At 41.5% G+C, this 18,519-nt stretch overlaps 2 protein-coding genes across 2 annotated transcripts; one reads left to right on the forward strand and one right to left on the reverse strand.

Moving 5' to 3' along the window:
* The first annotated feature begins 3,108 nt into the window (after nucleotides 1–3,108).
* Nucleotides 3,109–9,671, forward strand: LOC118415477 (zinc finger protein 665-like). Its single transcript, XM_035820132.1, has 3 exons — nucleotides 3,109–3,158; nucleotides 3,838–4,366; nucleotides 8,433–9,671. Exons 1-3 carry the CDS (start codon nucleotides 3,109–3,111, stop codon nucleotides 9,669–9,671), a joined length of 1,818 nt encoding a protein of 605 aa, XP_035676025.1.
* A 5,038-nt stretch (nucleotides 9,672–14,709) lies between these two features.
* On the reverse strand, nucleotides 14,710–18,196 carry LOC118416529 (gastrula zinc finger protein XlCGF57.1-like). Its single transcript, XM_035821660.1, has 2 exons — nucleotides 18,059–18,196; nucleotides 14,710–16,479 (listed from the first exon to the last, which is right to left on the reverse strand). The coding sequence occupies exon 2, from the start codon at nucleotides 16,475–16,477 to the stop codon at nucleotides 15,254–15,256; it is 1,224 nt and encodes a 407-aa protein (XP_035677553.1). The 5' UTR covers nucleotides 16,478–16,479; nucleotides 18,059–18,196; the 3' UTR covers nucleotides 14,710–15,253.
* Nucleotides 18,197–18,519: the final 323 nt, after the last annotated feature.

Here is an 18,519-nt window from a genome sequence, read left to right on the forward strand (position 1 = left end):
GCCCAGGTCGTCCCGTACACGAGAAGTGACATGCCCCGCTACCCTCGTAGCGGCAAGATCTACTACAATACTACACTACTACAGGGCATTTTAGTCCTTCCGTATAATGTCACACCAGTCGAAACGGCCAACCACAATATCTTTTACGGCTGAAAGCCCAGGTCGTCCCGTGCACGAGAAGTGACATGCCCCGCTACCCTCGTAGCGGCAAGACCTACTACAATACTACAGGGCATTTTAGTCCTTCCGTATAATGTCACACCAGTCGAAACGATCAACCACAATATCTTCTACGGCTGAAAGCCCAGGTCGTCCCGTACACGAGAAGTGACATGCCCCGTTACCCTCGAAGCGGCAAGATCTACTACAATACTACAATACTACAGGGCATTTTAGCTTTCCGTATAATGTCACACCAGTCGAAACGGCCAACCACAATATCTTTTACGGCTGAAAGCCCAGGTCGTCCCGTACACGAGAAGTGACATGCCCCGCTACCCTCGTAGCGGCAAGACCTACTACAATACTACAATACTACAGGGCATTTTAGTCCTTCCGTATAATGTCACACCAGTCGAAACGATCAACCACAATATCTTCTACGGCTGAAAGCCCAGGTCGTCCCGTACACGAGAAGTGACATGCCCCGCTACCCTCGAAGCGGCAAGATCTACTACAATACTACAATACTACAGGGCATTTTAGCTTTCCGGATCATGTCACACCCGTCGAAACGGGCAAACACGATATCTTCCACGGGTGAAAGCCCAAGTCGTCCCGTACACGAGAAGTGACATTGCCCGTTAACCTCGTAACCGTAAGATCTACTTCAATTCTATCCTACTACCGGGCCTTTTAGGCCTTCCGTATAATGTCACACCAGTCGAAGCGACCAACCACAATATCTTCTACGGCTGAAAGGCCAGGTCGTCCCGTACACCAGCAGTGGCGTGCCCCGTTACCCTTGTAGCGGCAGGACCTACTACAATACTACACTACTACAGGGCATTTTAGACCATACGTATAATGTAATACATCAGTAGAAACGGTCAATCTCAATATCTTTTACGGCATGAAAGGCCTGGTCGCCCCGTACGTGAGCAGCGGTGTACCCCGCTAGCCTCACAGCGGCAAGATCTACTACAATACTACAATACTACAGGGCATTTAAGACCATCCGTACAATGTCACACCAGTCGTAACGATCAACCACAATATCTTCTACGGCGGAAAGCCCAGGTCATCCCGCACACGAGCAGTGGCATGCCCCGATACCCTTGTAGCGGCAAGACCTGCTACAATACTACAGGGCATTTTAGACCATATGTATAGTGTAATACACCAGTAGAAACGGCCATGCACAACATCTTATACGCGATGATGCGCCTGTCACATGTACTGCGCGATCGGGCATGCACCTTGATGGGCCCCGCATCCCTGGCTGCGCTTCCCAACAATTTCGTGACGTTATCGACACGTACATCGTGATGATGTAGCGTACACATGGACGGCGCGATCGGGCACGGGCCCCGACAGGCCCCCGTATCCCTGGCTGCGCTTGCCGACAATATCATGACGTTATCGACGCGTACATCGTGATGATGTAGCGTACACATGGACGGCGCGATCGGGCACGGGCCCCGACAGGCCCCCGTATCCCTGGCTGCGCTTGCCGACAATATCATGACGTTATCGACGCGTACATCGTGATGATGTAGCGTACACATGTACGGCGCGATCGGGCATCGACCCCGACAGACCCCCGCAAGCCTGGCTGCGCTTGCCGGCGATTTCGTGATGTCTTACATGAAACATCTGCCCTTCTATTATAGCGGCAAGACCTACTACAATACTACAATACTACAGGGCATTTTAGACCATCCGTATAATTTCACACCAGTCGAATCGATCAACCACAATATCTTCTACGGCTGAAAGCCCACGTCGTCCCTTACACGAGAAGTGGCATGTTCCGATACCCTTGTAGTGGCAAGACCTACTACAATACTACACTACTACAGGGTATTTCAGACCATATGTATAATGTAATACATCAGTAGGAACGGTCAACCTCAATATCTTTACGACATGAAAGGCCAGGTCGTCCCGTACACGAGAAGTGGCATGCCCCGATACCCTTATAGCGGCAAGACCTACTACAATACTACAATACTACAGGGCATTTTAGACCATCCGTATAATGTCACACTAGTCGAAACGGCCAACCACAATATATTCTACGGCTGAAAGCCCAGGTCGTCCCGTAAACCAACAGTGGCGTGCCCTGCTACCCCCGTAGCGGCAAGACCTACTCCAATACTACAGGGCATTTTAGACCATCTGTTTAATGTAATACATCAGTAGGAACGGTCAACTTAATATCTTTTACGACATGAAAGGCCAGGTAGTCCCGTACGTGAGCAGCGGTGCACCCCGCTAGCCTTACAGCGGCAAGAACTACTACAATACTACAGGGCATTTTAGACCACCCGTATATTGTCACACCAGTCGAAATGATCAACCACAATATCTTCTACGGCTGAAAGCCCAGGTCGTCCCGTACGTGAGCAGCGGTGTACCCCGCTAGCCCTACAGCGGCAAGACCTACTACAATACTACAATACTACAGGGCATTTTAGACCATCCGTATAATGTCGAACCAGTCGAAACAGTCAACCACAGTATCTTCTACGGCTGAAAGGCCAGGTAGTCCCGTTCACGAGCAGTGGTATGCCCCGATACCCTTGTAGCGGCAAGACCTACTACAATACTACAGGGCATTTTAGACCATATATATATATAGTGTAATACGTACACCAGTAGGAACGGCCATGTACAATATATTTTACGCGATGATGCGCCTTTCACATGTACTGCGCGATCGGGTATGGACCTTGATAGGCCCCACATCCCTGCCTGCGCTTGCCAACAATTTCGTGACGTTATCGACGCGTACATCGTGATGATGTAGCGAACACACGGACGGCGCGAACGGACACGGGCCCCGACAGGCCCCCGCATCCCTGACTGCGCTGGCTGACAATTTCGTGACGTTATCGACGCGTACATCGTGATGATGTAGCGTACACATGGACGGCGCGATCGGGCATGGAACCCTACAGACTCCCGCATGCCTGGCTGCGCTTGCCGGCGATTTCGTGATGTCTTACACGAAACATCTGCCTACAAAGAGCCAGCCTTGCAATAATTACTGGCATGGCCTTGGCGAATACAAAGGATCACTGCATAGCCACTACTCACATTGAAGTCGGTCTTAATGTGTAGAGAAAAGATTCTATGGCCTGATCAAGTTGGAACTCGAAATGCTCTATTGTCGGTGTCAGGTTTGAATTTTCCTTGTATTTCGTTAATTAATTTCGTCTTTGGGTTTTTTGTCTTTAAGTTGGACATGGCAACCGTGGAACCTCGGTCACCCAACGAAAATAGTCTGAACTGTTATGTCGGTTCTATTACGGACTTCTTACGGACTAGGTTACAACTCGGCATCTGGAACAACTCGGCATCTGGAACAACTCGGCACATAGTTTAAGACAAGTCGGCACCATTCTTACTCAGCACTTAATATGATCTAATATGGGAATACTACGTAGAAGTTTATACAAATAACGTAAAGCTATTACAAAGAGCCAGGCCTGCTGGACAAAACAATACAAATGATCACTATATACACGCTATACACATTAAAGTAGGTCGTAATTTGTGGAGTTCAAAGTCGATGTAATGTGTAGAGGAAAAATCCTATGATTAAGTTGGAACTAGAAATGTTCTATTTTCAGTGTCAAGTTTTAATTTTTCCTGTTTTCTGTTTGTCTTTAGGTTGGACATGGCAACCATAAAACGTCAGGCTCCCAACGAAACCAATGTCGGGTCTCCCACCGGGGTTTCTCATGTTGCCTCTGACAGCAAAACAAACGACGCAGAAGACGTAATGGCAGCAAAGAAAGTCAGCTTAAACAACGTTGGTGATAGACCCTACATGTGTGGATTCTGTGGTTACGTGACAGGTATGAAGTCTAGATTGTCCCAACACATGAGAACCCATACAGGCGAAAGACCCTACAAATGTGACCGATGTGACTATTCTGCAGCACAGAAAGGACATTTGAACATTCATATAGCATTAAGACACACTGGTGAGAAACCCTACATGTGTGGGGAGTGTGGGTACAGGACGGCTCATAAATCTAACTTGTCCAAACATATGACAAACCACACAGGTGAAAGACCCTACAAATGTGACCGATGTGACTATTCTGCAGCACAGAAACTAACTTTTGACAACCATATAGCAGCAAGACACACAGGCGACAAACCCTTTATGTGTGGGGAGTGTGGATACAGGACTGCTCGGAAATCTAGCCTATCTGAACATTGGAGAACGCATACAGGAGAAAAACCCTACAATTGTGACCAGTGTGACTATTCTGCAGCGAATAAATCCAATTTGAAAAACCACCTAGTAATTCATACAGGTGCGAAACCATACATATGCGGGGAGTGTGGGTACAGAGCAGCTCAAAGGTGTGGTTTGTCCTACCATATGAGAACCCATACCGGAGAAAAACCATACCAGTGTGACCAGTGCAACTATTCTGCTGCACGGAAATCCAACTTGGATCGTCATTTAGCAAAACACACCGTTACAAAAGCCTACAAAGGAGAAAAGTTTTGAAAACCCTACAAGTTTGAGCAATCTAACTAGTCTTCTAGTAAAACACAGCAGTGATAAACTTACATCTGTGGGGAGTGTGGGTACAGGTAACTCGAAAGTCTCTCTTAGCCCAACACATGAGAACCCATACAGGAGAAAGACCCTACAAATGTGTAGTGTAACTATTCCGCAGTTAATAAGTCGTGCTTGAACTTCCATCTCAGGAGACACACCGGTGAGAAAAACTACATGTGTGGAGTGTGTGGGTACAGGACAGTTCAAAATGCTCAGATATCAAAACATATGAGAACCCATACAGGAGGGAAAAAAACGTACAACTGTGATGGTTAGATGATTACATTTGGGAAAGGTATAAAAAGGCAGTAAAAGGAGGGGTTGGACTCCGACTTTAATTACCTTGCTCTAGATGCAGTGGATGACATTCCATTGCCCATATGGCTTTGAAAATGGCTATGGTGCCAAATTACTTACAATTGAATTAAAAAGACGCACTATGTAGGGTATAGGTAGGTAGGGACTAGGGAGGTAGGTAGTAGGTATGTAGTGTATGGGAGAATTCTTGTTGAAAGGAAAAAAATTAGCGTCAATTTGGCATAACTGCACGATCTGCGATTTTTCTGTCAATAGTTTGTTTTTGCTTATATGAAAATAATGCACATGTGTTCAGAAATTGAATGCAGTACGCAATACTCCTTGTCCCTTACTATCTGGTGTTTTGATCGTGTTTAAATAAGACAGTTTTAATCATATTTTATTATATACGTATCTATTATATACAATGTTACCGTGTGCATCACTACAAGATTTTAGGTACGGCATGTATTGTATTAACTTAACCCTATTCATACCCGAGGGTGGGTTGCTTTTGAGGCCTGTGCCAACTTCGATGTTGCATAACGCCAGAACGGCTTATGTTAGAGTCACAAAATTTTATGAGTTTTCTTAAAGGTCTACTACGCAGTTTTTTGCGCTCAAATTTGAAATATTCTAGAACTAAGAAATCTCAGATTTACTACTACTTTTTGACACTTTTGTGTCATTATTTCACGTTTGCAACGTAGAGAATTAGCCTACAAACATTTCGTCCTACGCGTGCTGTAACTTGTTGACCCCCCTAGTTAGGCACTGGTGAGAATTCAAAGAAGAATTAATCATCAACGGTTATTGGTCGGGAATCTCCGGTGAGTTCTGGGTGCGTGAAAGGTCACGGTGAACCATGTGACCAATCTCCGGGTAGGCTCGGGCAGACTCGGGACTACTCGGATTTCGTCGGGAAGAAACAAAATGGCTGAAACCCAGCGTGGGCGTGCAGAATCCCAGGTTTTCAAACGCGCTTGCACGGGAAAAATATCGACTCCTGACATGCCTTGAATAGTGTTCCGTAACGTGGTAGGCTTGATTCAACTAACTATATAAAGAAATGGCCGGAAAATGGATTTTTTGTTTTCAGTTTGAAGCGCAAAAAACTGCGTAGTAGACCTTTAACATATTGTTGGCAACAATTTCAAGAAGTTTAGTAAATTCTCCTTTTTTCTTGTTGCCATGGCAAAAGGTTGTAGACAGGCAGTTTTGCCCAAAATCGCTACTTTTGGTTCTAACAATATATTTTTCACGCTTATTTGATAAATTACTGCTTTTTTTCCCCATAAATATAATCTTATGTTATTAGGAATATAGTTCATAATTGGATATGCATAATTTTCGCTAATTCGAGAGTTATAAGACTAAGAAGTGGAGGGCCTCAAAAGCCAAAAACCAAATTCAGCCTCGGGCTGCAAGGTATTTTCTGAATGAAGTTTCAAAGTTAACTCATATGTTTATCTGCTTGACCAGTGCCCTCAAAGATACTTTATTATTGATAAATGATAGATAATTTATCATTCACTTCCTGAGTGATATGCCTCTCCAAGAGCTTTGTTCGGTATTCTATAGAATGTAGATAGAATGATTATGATGTGAACATTGTGGAAATAATTGGGTTGGGGGCGAAACCAAAAATACATGCGATCGCCCTTTGCGTACGTCATTTCGAAACCCATTGAAGACTATGGAAGAACAAATTCCTGTAAATTCGCCAGTTACACATTAAACAGGTGAAACGAACAAGCTATTTATGAAGCAAAGTTTTCCGATAATTCAGGAAAAAAATACATAGGAGTAAGTAAAATTGAGGACTCAGATTAATCTTTCCTGTTCGCAATATACAATTTTGATATTTGTTGTTTGTAATCTTTAAAATGATTCATATATTCATGAATGATTAGTGTAATAACCACTTAGTGCGTAAATATGATGAGGACGATTTGTTATTCAGGATAAATGAATAATTTAGTATGCACTCTCTGAGTGTTATGTTCCGCGCCAGGGCTTTGTTCAGTGCTCTATAACCGTACATGTAGAAAGGTTAATTTTTATATTTCTCACCCATAAACAAGCGTCTTTTGTTGAGTCTTTGACATTCCCTCTAACGTGATGGCAGGAGACAAAAAATGCATTCTGGGAAAGTGGGTTAATTCACCTTTGACCTGCTTCACCTTCACCTCTGACCCCACGGTACGACAGAAAGATAAAGCTGCAGCGTCCCGGTTTACACGAAAAGAAAACATCATTAGAAGGCAGGTAAGACCTAATTTATAAGCAGATCTTGCGGTGGCATAAGATATTTTTTATAAGCTGGGGGAGAAGTTTAGCCGGCGGTGAAATAAAACTCCTCTGTAGGCTAAACTTCCCCCAGCTTATGATACTATCTTATGCCGCCGTAAAAAATATTGGCTCGAATCTCTTTTATTACCCACTCGGAGTAATACATCAATGGGACCTTAATATCATATCCTATGTTCATATCTTTTTATTTCATGGTTGATTTTTGCTTTGCTTATTTGTTGTAATTATTTTCGGTGGCAGCAATAATATTATAAGTTACGACTTGAGTGAGTCGCCCACATGTATATGTTGCAATAAAAAAAGAAAACTCGCCCTCTTGGTCGATTCCCATGCAAAGTAGCCAGTTATCACAGATCTGTTGGCACGCGAGGAGCAGGTGGGGATATTTCACACCAAGGACGTTTTATCACATCATTGTTTATGCCCATTGTCCTTCGATGGTTGCCTGTTAAATTAGCCGTGAAGACTTCGGAGGGCGTACGCGTATTTTCTTGTTAGGGATTGTACGATATATTTAACAGTTAGTTAGCCAGGTCGTCATACGTCCTACGCACCCCTCACCGGAAATAGCCTCGAGGTGATCTTTGAAAGCAAGGAATGACGTATCCGGGGGCTGGACTCTTTTTCAATGTTTCAAGTTGCGGGGAAAGGTTTAATTATTGTATATCATCTACTATCAAGATTTCCCCCCGTTTCTTTACTGCACCTGTTGTGTGCATCGAATTTGAATTTAGTATAGCTAAAGGGTCAGCTATAATTTTATTCCAGAAACATACTGTATTCATGTACTACAGCACTTGGTTGTCTGATAACCAGAATTCCTGAATTTTTCCCTTTTGGGTAGAATTAATTCTATTTGATATAAGAAAGGTTCTGAGCTAAATTAACGGGTTGCGTACTAGATTGAAAGGGCTGACAAGGAATTTGCTGACGTTTCTCTACCTAAGAAAAGTATGAAAAATATATATATTTCTTTTTTTAAACATGCCAAACTTGGGTTGAAGTTTTCGGATTGATTTAATGCTCAAATATCACGATGAGTTATTTAAAATGATTTCTTCATTATTTTAGTTAAGACATGGCAACAGCAGGACATGGGTCTCACACCAAAGTGGAGCAGAACTGTTACGATGCGTCCCTCACTGAGGTTCCGCTGGTTGACTGCGACAGCAAAACAAGCATTGCTGAAAACCAGACAGCAGCACAAGGTATCAAGAACTCTAGTGAGAAACACTTCACTTGTGAGGAGTCTGGCTTCAGCACAGCTCGAAATACTAACTTTTCTGTGCATATGAGAACATATACAGGTGAGAAACCATACAGGTGTGACCAGTGTAATTATTCTGCTGCACGGAAACCCACATTAGAAGAGCATATTGCAGGAAAACACACCGGTGAGAAACCCTACATGTGTGGGGAGTGTGGGTACAGGACAGCTTACAGGTCAGCCTTATCCCAACATATGAGAACCCATACTGGAGAAAAACCCTACAAGTGCGACCAGTGTGACTATTCTGCAGCGTATAAATACAGTTTGAATCGTCATGTGACAGCAATGCATACTGGTGAACAACCCTACATGTGTGACAGTTGTGGGTTCGGGACTGCTCGGAAGTTTTCTTTGTTTCAACATATGAGAACCCATACAGGAGAAAAACCCTACAAGTGTGACCAGTGCGACTTTTCTGCAGCGCAGAAACCCAACCTTGACCTCCATGTAGCAGCAAAACACACAGGTGATAAACCCTACATGTGCGATGACTGTGGATATAGGGCAGTTCAGAGGTGTACGCTATCCAGACATATGAGAACTCATACCGGAGAAAAACCCTACAAGTGTGACCATTGTGACTATACTGCAGCAGGAAAGGCCACTGTTGACAACCATATTGCAGTAAAACACACTGGTGTGAAACCCTACATGTGTGGGGAGTGTGGGTTCAGAACAAATCAAAAGTCTAAGTTATCCAGGCATATGAGAACTCATACTAGGGAGAAGCCCTACAAGTGTGACCAGTGCGACTATTCTGCTGCTGTGAAATCCACTCTGGACAGGTATCTAGCAAGGCACACTGGTGAGAAGCCATACATGTGTGGGGAGTGTGGGCACAGGACAACTCAGAAATATACCTTATCCAGGCATATGAGAATCCATACTAGCGAGAAGCCCTACAAGTGTGACCTGTGCGACTATTCGGCAGCACAGAAATCCACTTTGGACAACCATGTGGCAGCAAAACACGAAGGTTACAAACAAAGAAACAAAAAAAAAGAAAAAAGAAACATCGACATTCCCCAACACCGCTCTCTTTAAGAACGCTTAGCGGCTGCCAGAATACTGCAGCACTACGATTACCACGCCCCCTGCCCCATTATAGCCGACAATATGGATAACGTCGTGGCTAATACCTACGCCTGCTATCCCGACCGTCGGTCTTGGACCAGTTGGGTACCATTTGGACAAGGTTCTTCACTCACTACAAAACTTCGCTTACACCGGTCGGTGTTATTCAATGTTAAGTCCAAGGAATCAACAAAAATAATCACGAAGTTTGGAAAAAATGTTTGGACTTCAAAGTTACAGAAAAAGCTGATGAAGAACAAAGAAATTAAACTCATAGATGGATTAGAGGAATAGTGTACAGATAATGAAGCTGAAAGAAACAGATTATTTCAAACAGTTGCCACAATTTCACCGAGCTTTTACCATCACCAAAATGATATCTTTCAACTAAAAGCACAAACTCCAATCATTATACAGAACGTGGAGCAGTCCATTAACCACTGCCTTCAAAGAAGAAGTCAAACCCGACAATAGCATCATTTGTACCATATAGTGGATTAGACCCTAGTGTTGTGTATCTTCTATTCTTAGTGTTTGAGATTGTACATGCAATTAGCCTTCGGGCATGATTTTGCAAATAAAACAAGGATTGATCGATTAAAACTTCGTCTTGCCTTTTCTTTGCTTTGTTATTATCTATTCTTTGATTCACTACATAAGGCCATAGCAAGTATATTTTATGGATGACATACTAAGCAGACGGCAAAACTAGTGAGATAGGGCGGGAAAAAAACAAGATGGGTAAAAATAACAAGATTGCTAAATTTTCCAAATATACGCACTAAACGTAAACAAAAAGAAGTGAAGTGACGTAACATGGTATCACGTCCTACAAGGTATTCATTTCTGTGCTCAAGACGTGTACTAGTGTAGTACAGGTGACACTAGTGTGGTAGACTGGTATCACTTACCAACATGGGAAAAACACTCATGGCTTCCATATTGGGGCCACTTTTACAACTATCTAACTAAATTTTTAGCTTCGCTTTTATAACTACAGTCATGGCTACCTGGCTAGTGTCACTTCTACAAGTACAACATTTAGCCTACAACACAACATATTTGCCCACTTTAGTAATTTCTTATCATGTTGACCATCTAAGAAGGGAAAAAAATTCTTTTTTTTTTCTTTCTGAAATCAGACGAAAATTATTGCGCGCGCTGATGTTATCCATACAATTCTGTGGCCTAAGGTTGATAACAAGACACCATGCCGGATAGCAACCACTTTACGAAATGAACTGGAATCCTGGTGAGTAATTATATGTATTTCTCCGTATTTTTGGCGAATACAGGCGAATGCAGGCGAATCCGACAACGTCTTCGCTACAAATCCGAACATCGGAAACAGTTACCCGGAAACTGAAAACGACGAATATCCAAAAATATGGATTTTGACAAATACGGAACCGTATTTTTGTTGTTTTGTCTTTTTCTGTGAATCAGTGACAAATCCGAACATCGGATTCCGTTATTCGAAACCTCAAATCCGACAAAATCCGAAATCAAGGATTTTCGACATATACGTAACCGTATTCTGTCTGTATTTTTTGTGAAGCCAACAAGGAATCCGTAACAAATCCGAACATCGGAACCGTTATTACGACAGAATCCGAAAATAAGGTTTTGAGGATGATAGTATTATTTCCGTTTTTCTATAAATCCTTAACAGATCCGAACATCGGATTTTTTTTATTCGGAACCTTAACCGGAAATTCTACAAAATACGAAAACAAGGATTTTCGACATAGCCGCATTTACGATCGTATCTGATACGGATGTTGTCAGATTCAAAATACGACCTTTACAGAATCTACCACATATTCTGACCCAGAATATCTTTACATTCGCCAAAAATACGTACTCGTTACTCGATACAACACACGAACTTTGATAAATAATTCGTTATTCATACGTAATTTCTATGATCTAATGATATCCCATTCATCATTGTTCTATGCTATGGATTTGGAGAAATTCTTTCCAGAAACACACTGCTCGTGGACGCAGGAAGGCACGCACTACCACCTGGCAACATTAATAGTTTTGTATTGTTTTATGTAGCCGTGGATTCTCAAAAATATGATGTTAAGCTTACTGATTCGTCCGTTAGGAACTTTGTGAATGTTAAGTACTCATTGTACGTACTTATGTATTGCATGCGTAGGTGGAACGTTGGAATTGTATACGTAGTGTATCATGTAGGCCATGGGAGAACTTGAAAATAAATTTCTGTGGTTGATGCTGAAAACTGTGCTTGTCGATTCTTGCAAAGCATAGATTAAATTTATCTAGAACATTTTTTTTTTATTCCTGGAGCCGGGGGCTGGAGCCTTGGGCTCTTTTGACCCCAATTCGTAATTTCAAAACGGCTTAAGTTACGATCACCAAATTCAGAGGGAATGATGCACTGGCAAAGTTTTATATTTCCTGTAATTTCGGTATCGTTATGACGTAATGTGACGTAATAATGACGTCATAATGTCATATTTTGGGCAAAAATCGTCTAAATATTAAATATCCGCTATAACTAAAGGTATTAAACAAAACGATAACTATAAAGTGTCCCTTATTGCTGTCAAAGTGTGCCAAGTCTTTTGTTGCCAATGACGACGACACTGACGCCTATATGACGTCATAAAATGACGTCATTTGTCCGCCATCTTGGATCGACAATGTTTAATTTTCTAAATTAGGTTTCTTTTTTTCATATAACCTCAAAACCAAATACAAGTGGACTAAAAAGGTACAAGTGATTGTATTTTGTAAGAAAATAAAAGGTCTTGACAGAATTTGAATAGAAATAACATGTATTTACTGTTGATAATGACATTGTCCGACACCTTGGATTTTGACCCATTACGTCATCAAATTACCATAAATTATAGATATTTTAATAGAAATGTAAATTCAAATTACACAGGATGTTAATAATATAGATAAACAGGTGTGGTCTTGTAATGAAACCATGAAATCCTATAATTAAAACTGAAATAGAGAGTAAATTTGGTGAAATATGCCTGTCAGGAACCCACTGCCATGGCAACACAAAAAAGAATAAACTCAGAATTTTTCGCAGAGTTATTGAGAACAATATTTTAGGAAAAGTCATCAAGTTTCATAGTCCTAGCACACGTCGTTCGGTAGTTATATGACGTCAAAGTTGACGCAGACACTTTTATACCCCCCTCCCCCTTGTCTAGAAGGGGTTAAGCCCTGGACGATCGCGATTCAAAATATATCAGACGAAGACAGTTGTTCATCTTTATGGTTATTTGTGTATTTTTGTGTAATATGATATTAGATTTAATTGCGTTTTCTTAGATAGATAGTGTAGATAAACACTATATGTATAACGTTACCTGTGTCTTGATCGAGATAAACCCGCACAACCTATTTTTAGTATAACGTAAATGGTAGACCCTTTGTGTGATTGACGTATGTGAAATCCAGCTCACGTAAGGCGGTCAATGACCCGTCGTCACCCCGATACGACTAGAATCAGCGACCCCAAACATCCCCGGCACTTGTGGTACAGTTGGATTCAATACAGTCCATCAGCAGTAAGAAGAATGAAGAGATTATTGGATAATTCTGAATGCTTCTTGATGATGTCGGAAACAATCCTCCGGACGTTTTTGCACTGCCATGTTGTTTGGCTGATTTTAGCCGAACGACAAAATGGCTCTTTATTTGTCATATATTTTGTGAATGTTTCTGACTGCAATTTGGTAAGCCTGTCCTGAAACAGATTTAAACATATGTTTATTTGATTTCGTTGCTTCATTTGAATCTTTTCTGGCCCGATATTTCTGTTTATTTCATGCTCGCGACTGTATTTCATACCATCTATATTATCAAATCAGTATGACCTAAGCAAACTCATACATTAATTCGCTCACATATAGACACACATACATGCATATTTTCCTAAATGCAAAACACCAAACTTGTTCGACATATCATGGTGCTCAACACTTTCTACATGCAAATATAAATTTTCCTAACACGGCATCTGTAAAAAAAACACAACACGTATTCTCATGTATCAAAAACGTCGCCTAGTACTGTTTATTAGAATTGCATTTTATTAGAACTGTTAAACTCTATGAAAAATATTGATAATGAATAACAGTGCATCCGTCACAGACACACACAAACACGCATGTTCAAGATGCTGAACAAAATTTTTTTCTAGAACATATTTTCTAATCTATGATAAGACGAAAGGAAAACTGGTAAAGGAAAGGGAGGCAAGTAAACTGACGGGGTCGCCATAATTTGCATAAATAGACATCCGAGACGGGAACCGGGGACGTACGGAAATTAAAATAGTACTTACATCGGTCAAACATGATGAACCGTTCATCTATCGATATCGTTGGTTAGTACGTAAACGTATACAGCATAATTTTGTCAACAAGGTGATGCCTGATCTTAAAAGCCAGTGATTGCAGGTCGACTAAGAATTGCAAGGTGACGTTTTTTTGAAAAACTGTTTTTCTGCTTTAGCTTTTAGGTTATGACGTGTGACTTACAAATAAAACGATTTGCCAAATGGTGAAAAATCAAGCAAGCGGCCTGCCCTCAGTGCTGAACACTTTATAGCTATATAGATACATGCGCATTACAAGTACAAAACCATGAGATGCATATTAGATACATATATTCATATACATGCATCTGTGGCCGGTGCTCGATCAACCCTCCCCCACCCATGTGCCAAATCTTAGTTATCTCCCATTATTGTGTATAATCCCTTAACTGTAACGTTTCGAATACCAACATGAATCTTAACCAACAGTACTGGGTTTACTTACACTCATTTTACCCGTGTACATCTTGGACATACAGACATACGTTGTCTTCTAATTACCTCTCATGTAGATCTTTACCAGCATCAGTGGGTCATGGGGTTGTTAGCCCTCATATATATATATATATATATATATATATATATATATATATGAGTCTATATATCCTACACTATAACTCAAAAAACATTACATTTTCAAACATTTAGTAATAGAGGAGAATCCGGAATTCTACCAGGACCTTTAAGTTACCAGAACTTCAGATTAGAACCTCAGATGAAATTGTTTTGGAAAATAGACTGACTCTTTTGACAAGTTACATTTCTATCTAGTCAGTTTCACACAAAGAAGCTGGCAGAAAAAAAATGGCCAATAGCAAGGATGCCAAAAAAATAATGCAACATAGCTAACTCGAAAAAACGGTTGAGAACATTGAGTCACTAACTCATAATGGACTCCATAAGAATTCCAATCTCCCCTAGGAGGATTCCGAATTCCCCTGGATTCCAATCTCCCCTGTGACATATACATAGATATATTCTACTAAGATACATTTAGTACCTGCATCTTGGAAATAATTAAATGTTGCTATGAACAAAAGGCTGCAAATTTTTAAACCTAGTACCTGGCACTCGGCATCTACAGACGTTTCGTTAAAAAAAAGTTTTTACCTGTACGAGCTCTATTCTCAGTTTAATTTGACAATTTAGCTATTCTGTACCAATGCTTCTGACATATTTAGTGTTTCTTTGAAGTGTGCCTTCTAAGGTGTCTGTTTAATGTGCGTTTCAGTGCAGCAGAATAGTCACAATAGTCACACTTGTAGGGTCTTTCTCCTGTATGAGTTCTCATATGTATGGGTAAGTCAGACTTCTTAGCTGTCCTGTACCCACACTCGCTACACGTGTATGGTTTTTCACCAGTGTGCTGTCTTAAATGTTGCTCCAAATTAGCTTTCTGTGCAGCAGAATAATCACACTGGTTACACTTGTAGGGCTTTTGCCCTGTATGGGTTCTCATGTGTACTGATAAGTTAGACCTATAGGCGGCCCTGTATCCACACTCCCCACACATGTAGGGTTTCTCCCCTCTGTGTTTTGCTAAATGTGCGTCCAAAGTGGATTTCTGTGTTGTAGAATAGTCACACTGGTCACACTTGTAGGGTTTTTCTCCTGTATGAGTTTTCATATGTCGGGATAAGTGACACTTGTTAGCTGTGCTGTATCCACACTCCCTAAAAATGTAGGGGTTCTCACCACCACTGTGTTTTGCTAAATGTTGGTTCAAATTAGACTTCTGTGCTGCAGAATAGTCACACTGATCACACTTGTAGGGCTTTTCCCCTGTATGTGTTCTGATATGTGCGTATAAGACGCGTCTACGAGCCGTCCTGTACCCGCACTCCCCACATAGGTAGGGTTTGTCAGCGGTACGTTCAACCACAATGCCTATAGTCTCCTGTACCTGTGAGGTTAATGTACTTTGAGGTTGGGGAAATCTTACGTCACACGTTTCCTGCTGCAGGCCCATGTGTGTTGTCTGGGTCTCCCCGCTGTCACTCTCCTTCCCAGGGTGTTCTTTACAGTCCATCTCATGCCCAGGATGACCAGAACACAGGTCACTAGTAGAAATTTCACAGTTGGACTCTTCCATTTCTGCTCTAACACCGCATATTCCGTCGTTCGGAATGTCATTTTTCTCTGCCTGCTGCCGTCCTGTATTTGTTGTCTGCTCCCAACTGTTGTGAGTCTCGTTCCGAGGATGCCCGGTTAATTGGGTTGTGCCAAAGTAGTCGTAGGTCTCCTGGTCCTCACTGTACGTTTCCTGACGCAGCACATTCTCTTGTTTATCCTGTTTCGCATGCCATTCAGTGTCTCTTGTCTCCTCTTTGATTTGCATCTCGTTTACAGTATCTTCCCCATTAGGTTCTTGATTGGGCGGCAGACACGTGAACTCCGACATGTCTAAAATGGTGGTAAGAAAACACGGATAAGATTTTTTTTTCTTCAAACAAATCTTTTACAAACATTTCACAAAATAGAAATGGGTAAAGAGTCGAAGTAGTGGACCCGTTTTAGGTATTCGGTTGTTTTTTCTAGTTACAAAATCTTTAAGTGATACAACAGTATAGGCCAATGACCTATAGGTTCGATCTAGGAAATAAATATACGCCTGCGGCGGCATATACTGGTATTCCTTTCACAAAACAATTTAGAGGCCGGACAACCATACCAATGTTCATGTTCTAAAACTCAGGTAGGTGATATTTGACAGGATATTTCTGCCACGATTCCCGTTGGTAAGTACAGTCAAACCTGCCCAAGACACGGGGGACCGGGAAAAAACGGTCGATTTGGGCAGGTGGTCGCTGAGAAGAGTATCGACTTAAAACATGCCCGATGCAAACTGTAAATTGTAAATTTAACCCCAAGCTTTTATCGAGCTTTTATCCGATACAGTGTTTTAAAGCTCAATATTTGTACACTAACGTTTTAGACAGTAAGGGAACTTTGATGCTGTCAGTTACTATACAAGCCTTCATGCGTCGCTGTGTTCTTGATCGCCATATCTGAAATAACTACGGTGCACCTTTCGAATTCGATGCCCGGTACGTCCCGATAGCGTACTTACCCACGAGGGTGAATGTACAGTACAGTTGGACAAAAGCATTACACAGATCTTTCTTTAAAAAGTATGAGGCTATATACGTTTCAGCAGTCGTTCACTTCATAATGATATAGATTTAAAAGAAAAAAACTTCTGTAACAACTAAAGTCGAATTTTCTTACAACGAAATTTCCTCTCATATTACAGTAGACTGCCCGATTGACCCACCCATTGACCGCCGCCATCCTTATTTGACTTGACTTGACTTGACTTTATTCAGATCCACTTTTAGCTATCATAATATTGTAATGGCAGTCAAAATCCGACGCAAACTGGCCTATTTTGGGCACAAAATCGCGCTAGTAATCATAGAAAATCGATGAAAACCTCAATTTTGAAAATGATGCGGTCGTTATGGGTCCCGATTTGGGCCGAGGTCGCGTTGGCCAGGTGGTCGTTGAGAAAAGGTCGTTTAATGCTTACGTCAATGGGAAAAAAATCGGGACCGAGAAAAAGCGGTCGAAATGGCCAGGTGGTCGTTGAGAAGAGGTGGCCGATCGGGCAGGTTTGACTGTATAGGCAGCATTGATACCTAAATTTTGCCCACTCACAGTTGTTGACATCTGCACAGACTGTACAATTTGTTAATAGAAGAGTGGACAAGCAAATATACAAAGGAGCTAAGTACTGAGGAGACGCCTCGACCACGTTTATCAGCCTCATTACTCAACATAATGGGTACCTACTGGCTGCAAATACACCCGATCTTACTAATATTATTACTATTATTATTATTATTATAACTGCCGCCAATTTACCAGTAGTTGAAATGCCCCCCTCCCGATCAACTTTACCTATAGAAAACACACTTCTAATTCTAAGTTACCGCTGAGAAAGAACAAACCAGGAATCATAAGCGACAACTACGGGCCTTACCTGTAGGTCTTTGGTTGGTAGCAGTTTTCACGGTTTCTAGAATTCCCTAAAAATCCCGTCAAATCGGAGATGACATCGAAGACGCAAAACAAAATGGCGGATGTCTGGAGGTGGCAAAGGTGAGAGGTTACAAACCTGATATATACCTGACGCTGGGTCAAATCAAAGATCGCGGCATAACACTTTACTCTCGTGGTTTAAACCGTAGTAAAATTACGCTCTACCTCGACTTGTACTTTTCAGATTGTGTCATGCTTTGTCTTCCCAAATCCGATATGAAGGATGATATGCGCAGGATATCATTGCTCAATTTAAATTTAGAATTAATGAAAATGCCAGAGGAAAATGGCCTTATTTAACTAGGATTTAAATAAATGTGCTGTATTTTGCTTAGTGTACACCTATTGTATTTTGAGAAATTGTCTGAAATTCTGAACATATCGGTCGAATTCAATGTTCTT

Source organism: Branchiostoma floridae, chromosome 5 (assembly GCF_000003815.2).
Source record: "Branchiostoma floridae strain S238N-H82 chromosome 5, Bfl_VNyyK, whole genome shotgun sequence".
Classification (NCBI taxonomy): domain Eukaryota; kingdom Metazoa; phylum Chordata; class Leptocardii; order Amphioxiformes; family Branchiostomatidae; genus Branchiostoma; species Branchiostoma floridae.

Coding starts and splice junctions, on each gene's coding strand:
- LOC118416529 (XM_035821660.1), bottom strand. CDS start 16,477: ATGTCGGAGTTCACGTGTCTGCCGCCCAATCAAGAACCTAATGGGGAA.
- LOC118415477 (XM_035820132.1), top strand. CDS start 3,109: ATGGAACCCTACAGACTCCCGCATGCCTGGCTGCGCTTGCCGGCGATT. Junction 3,159..3,837: donor CTGCGCTTGCCGGCGATTTC/GTGATGTCTTAC, acceptor GTTTGTCTTTAG/GTTGGACATGGCAACCATAA. Junction 4,367..8,432: donor GGGAGTGTGGATACAGGACT/GCTCGGAAATCT, acceptor TATTTTAGTTAA/GACATGGCAACAGCAGGACA.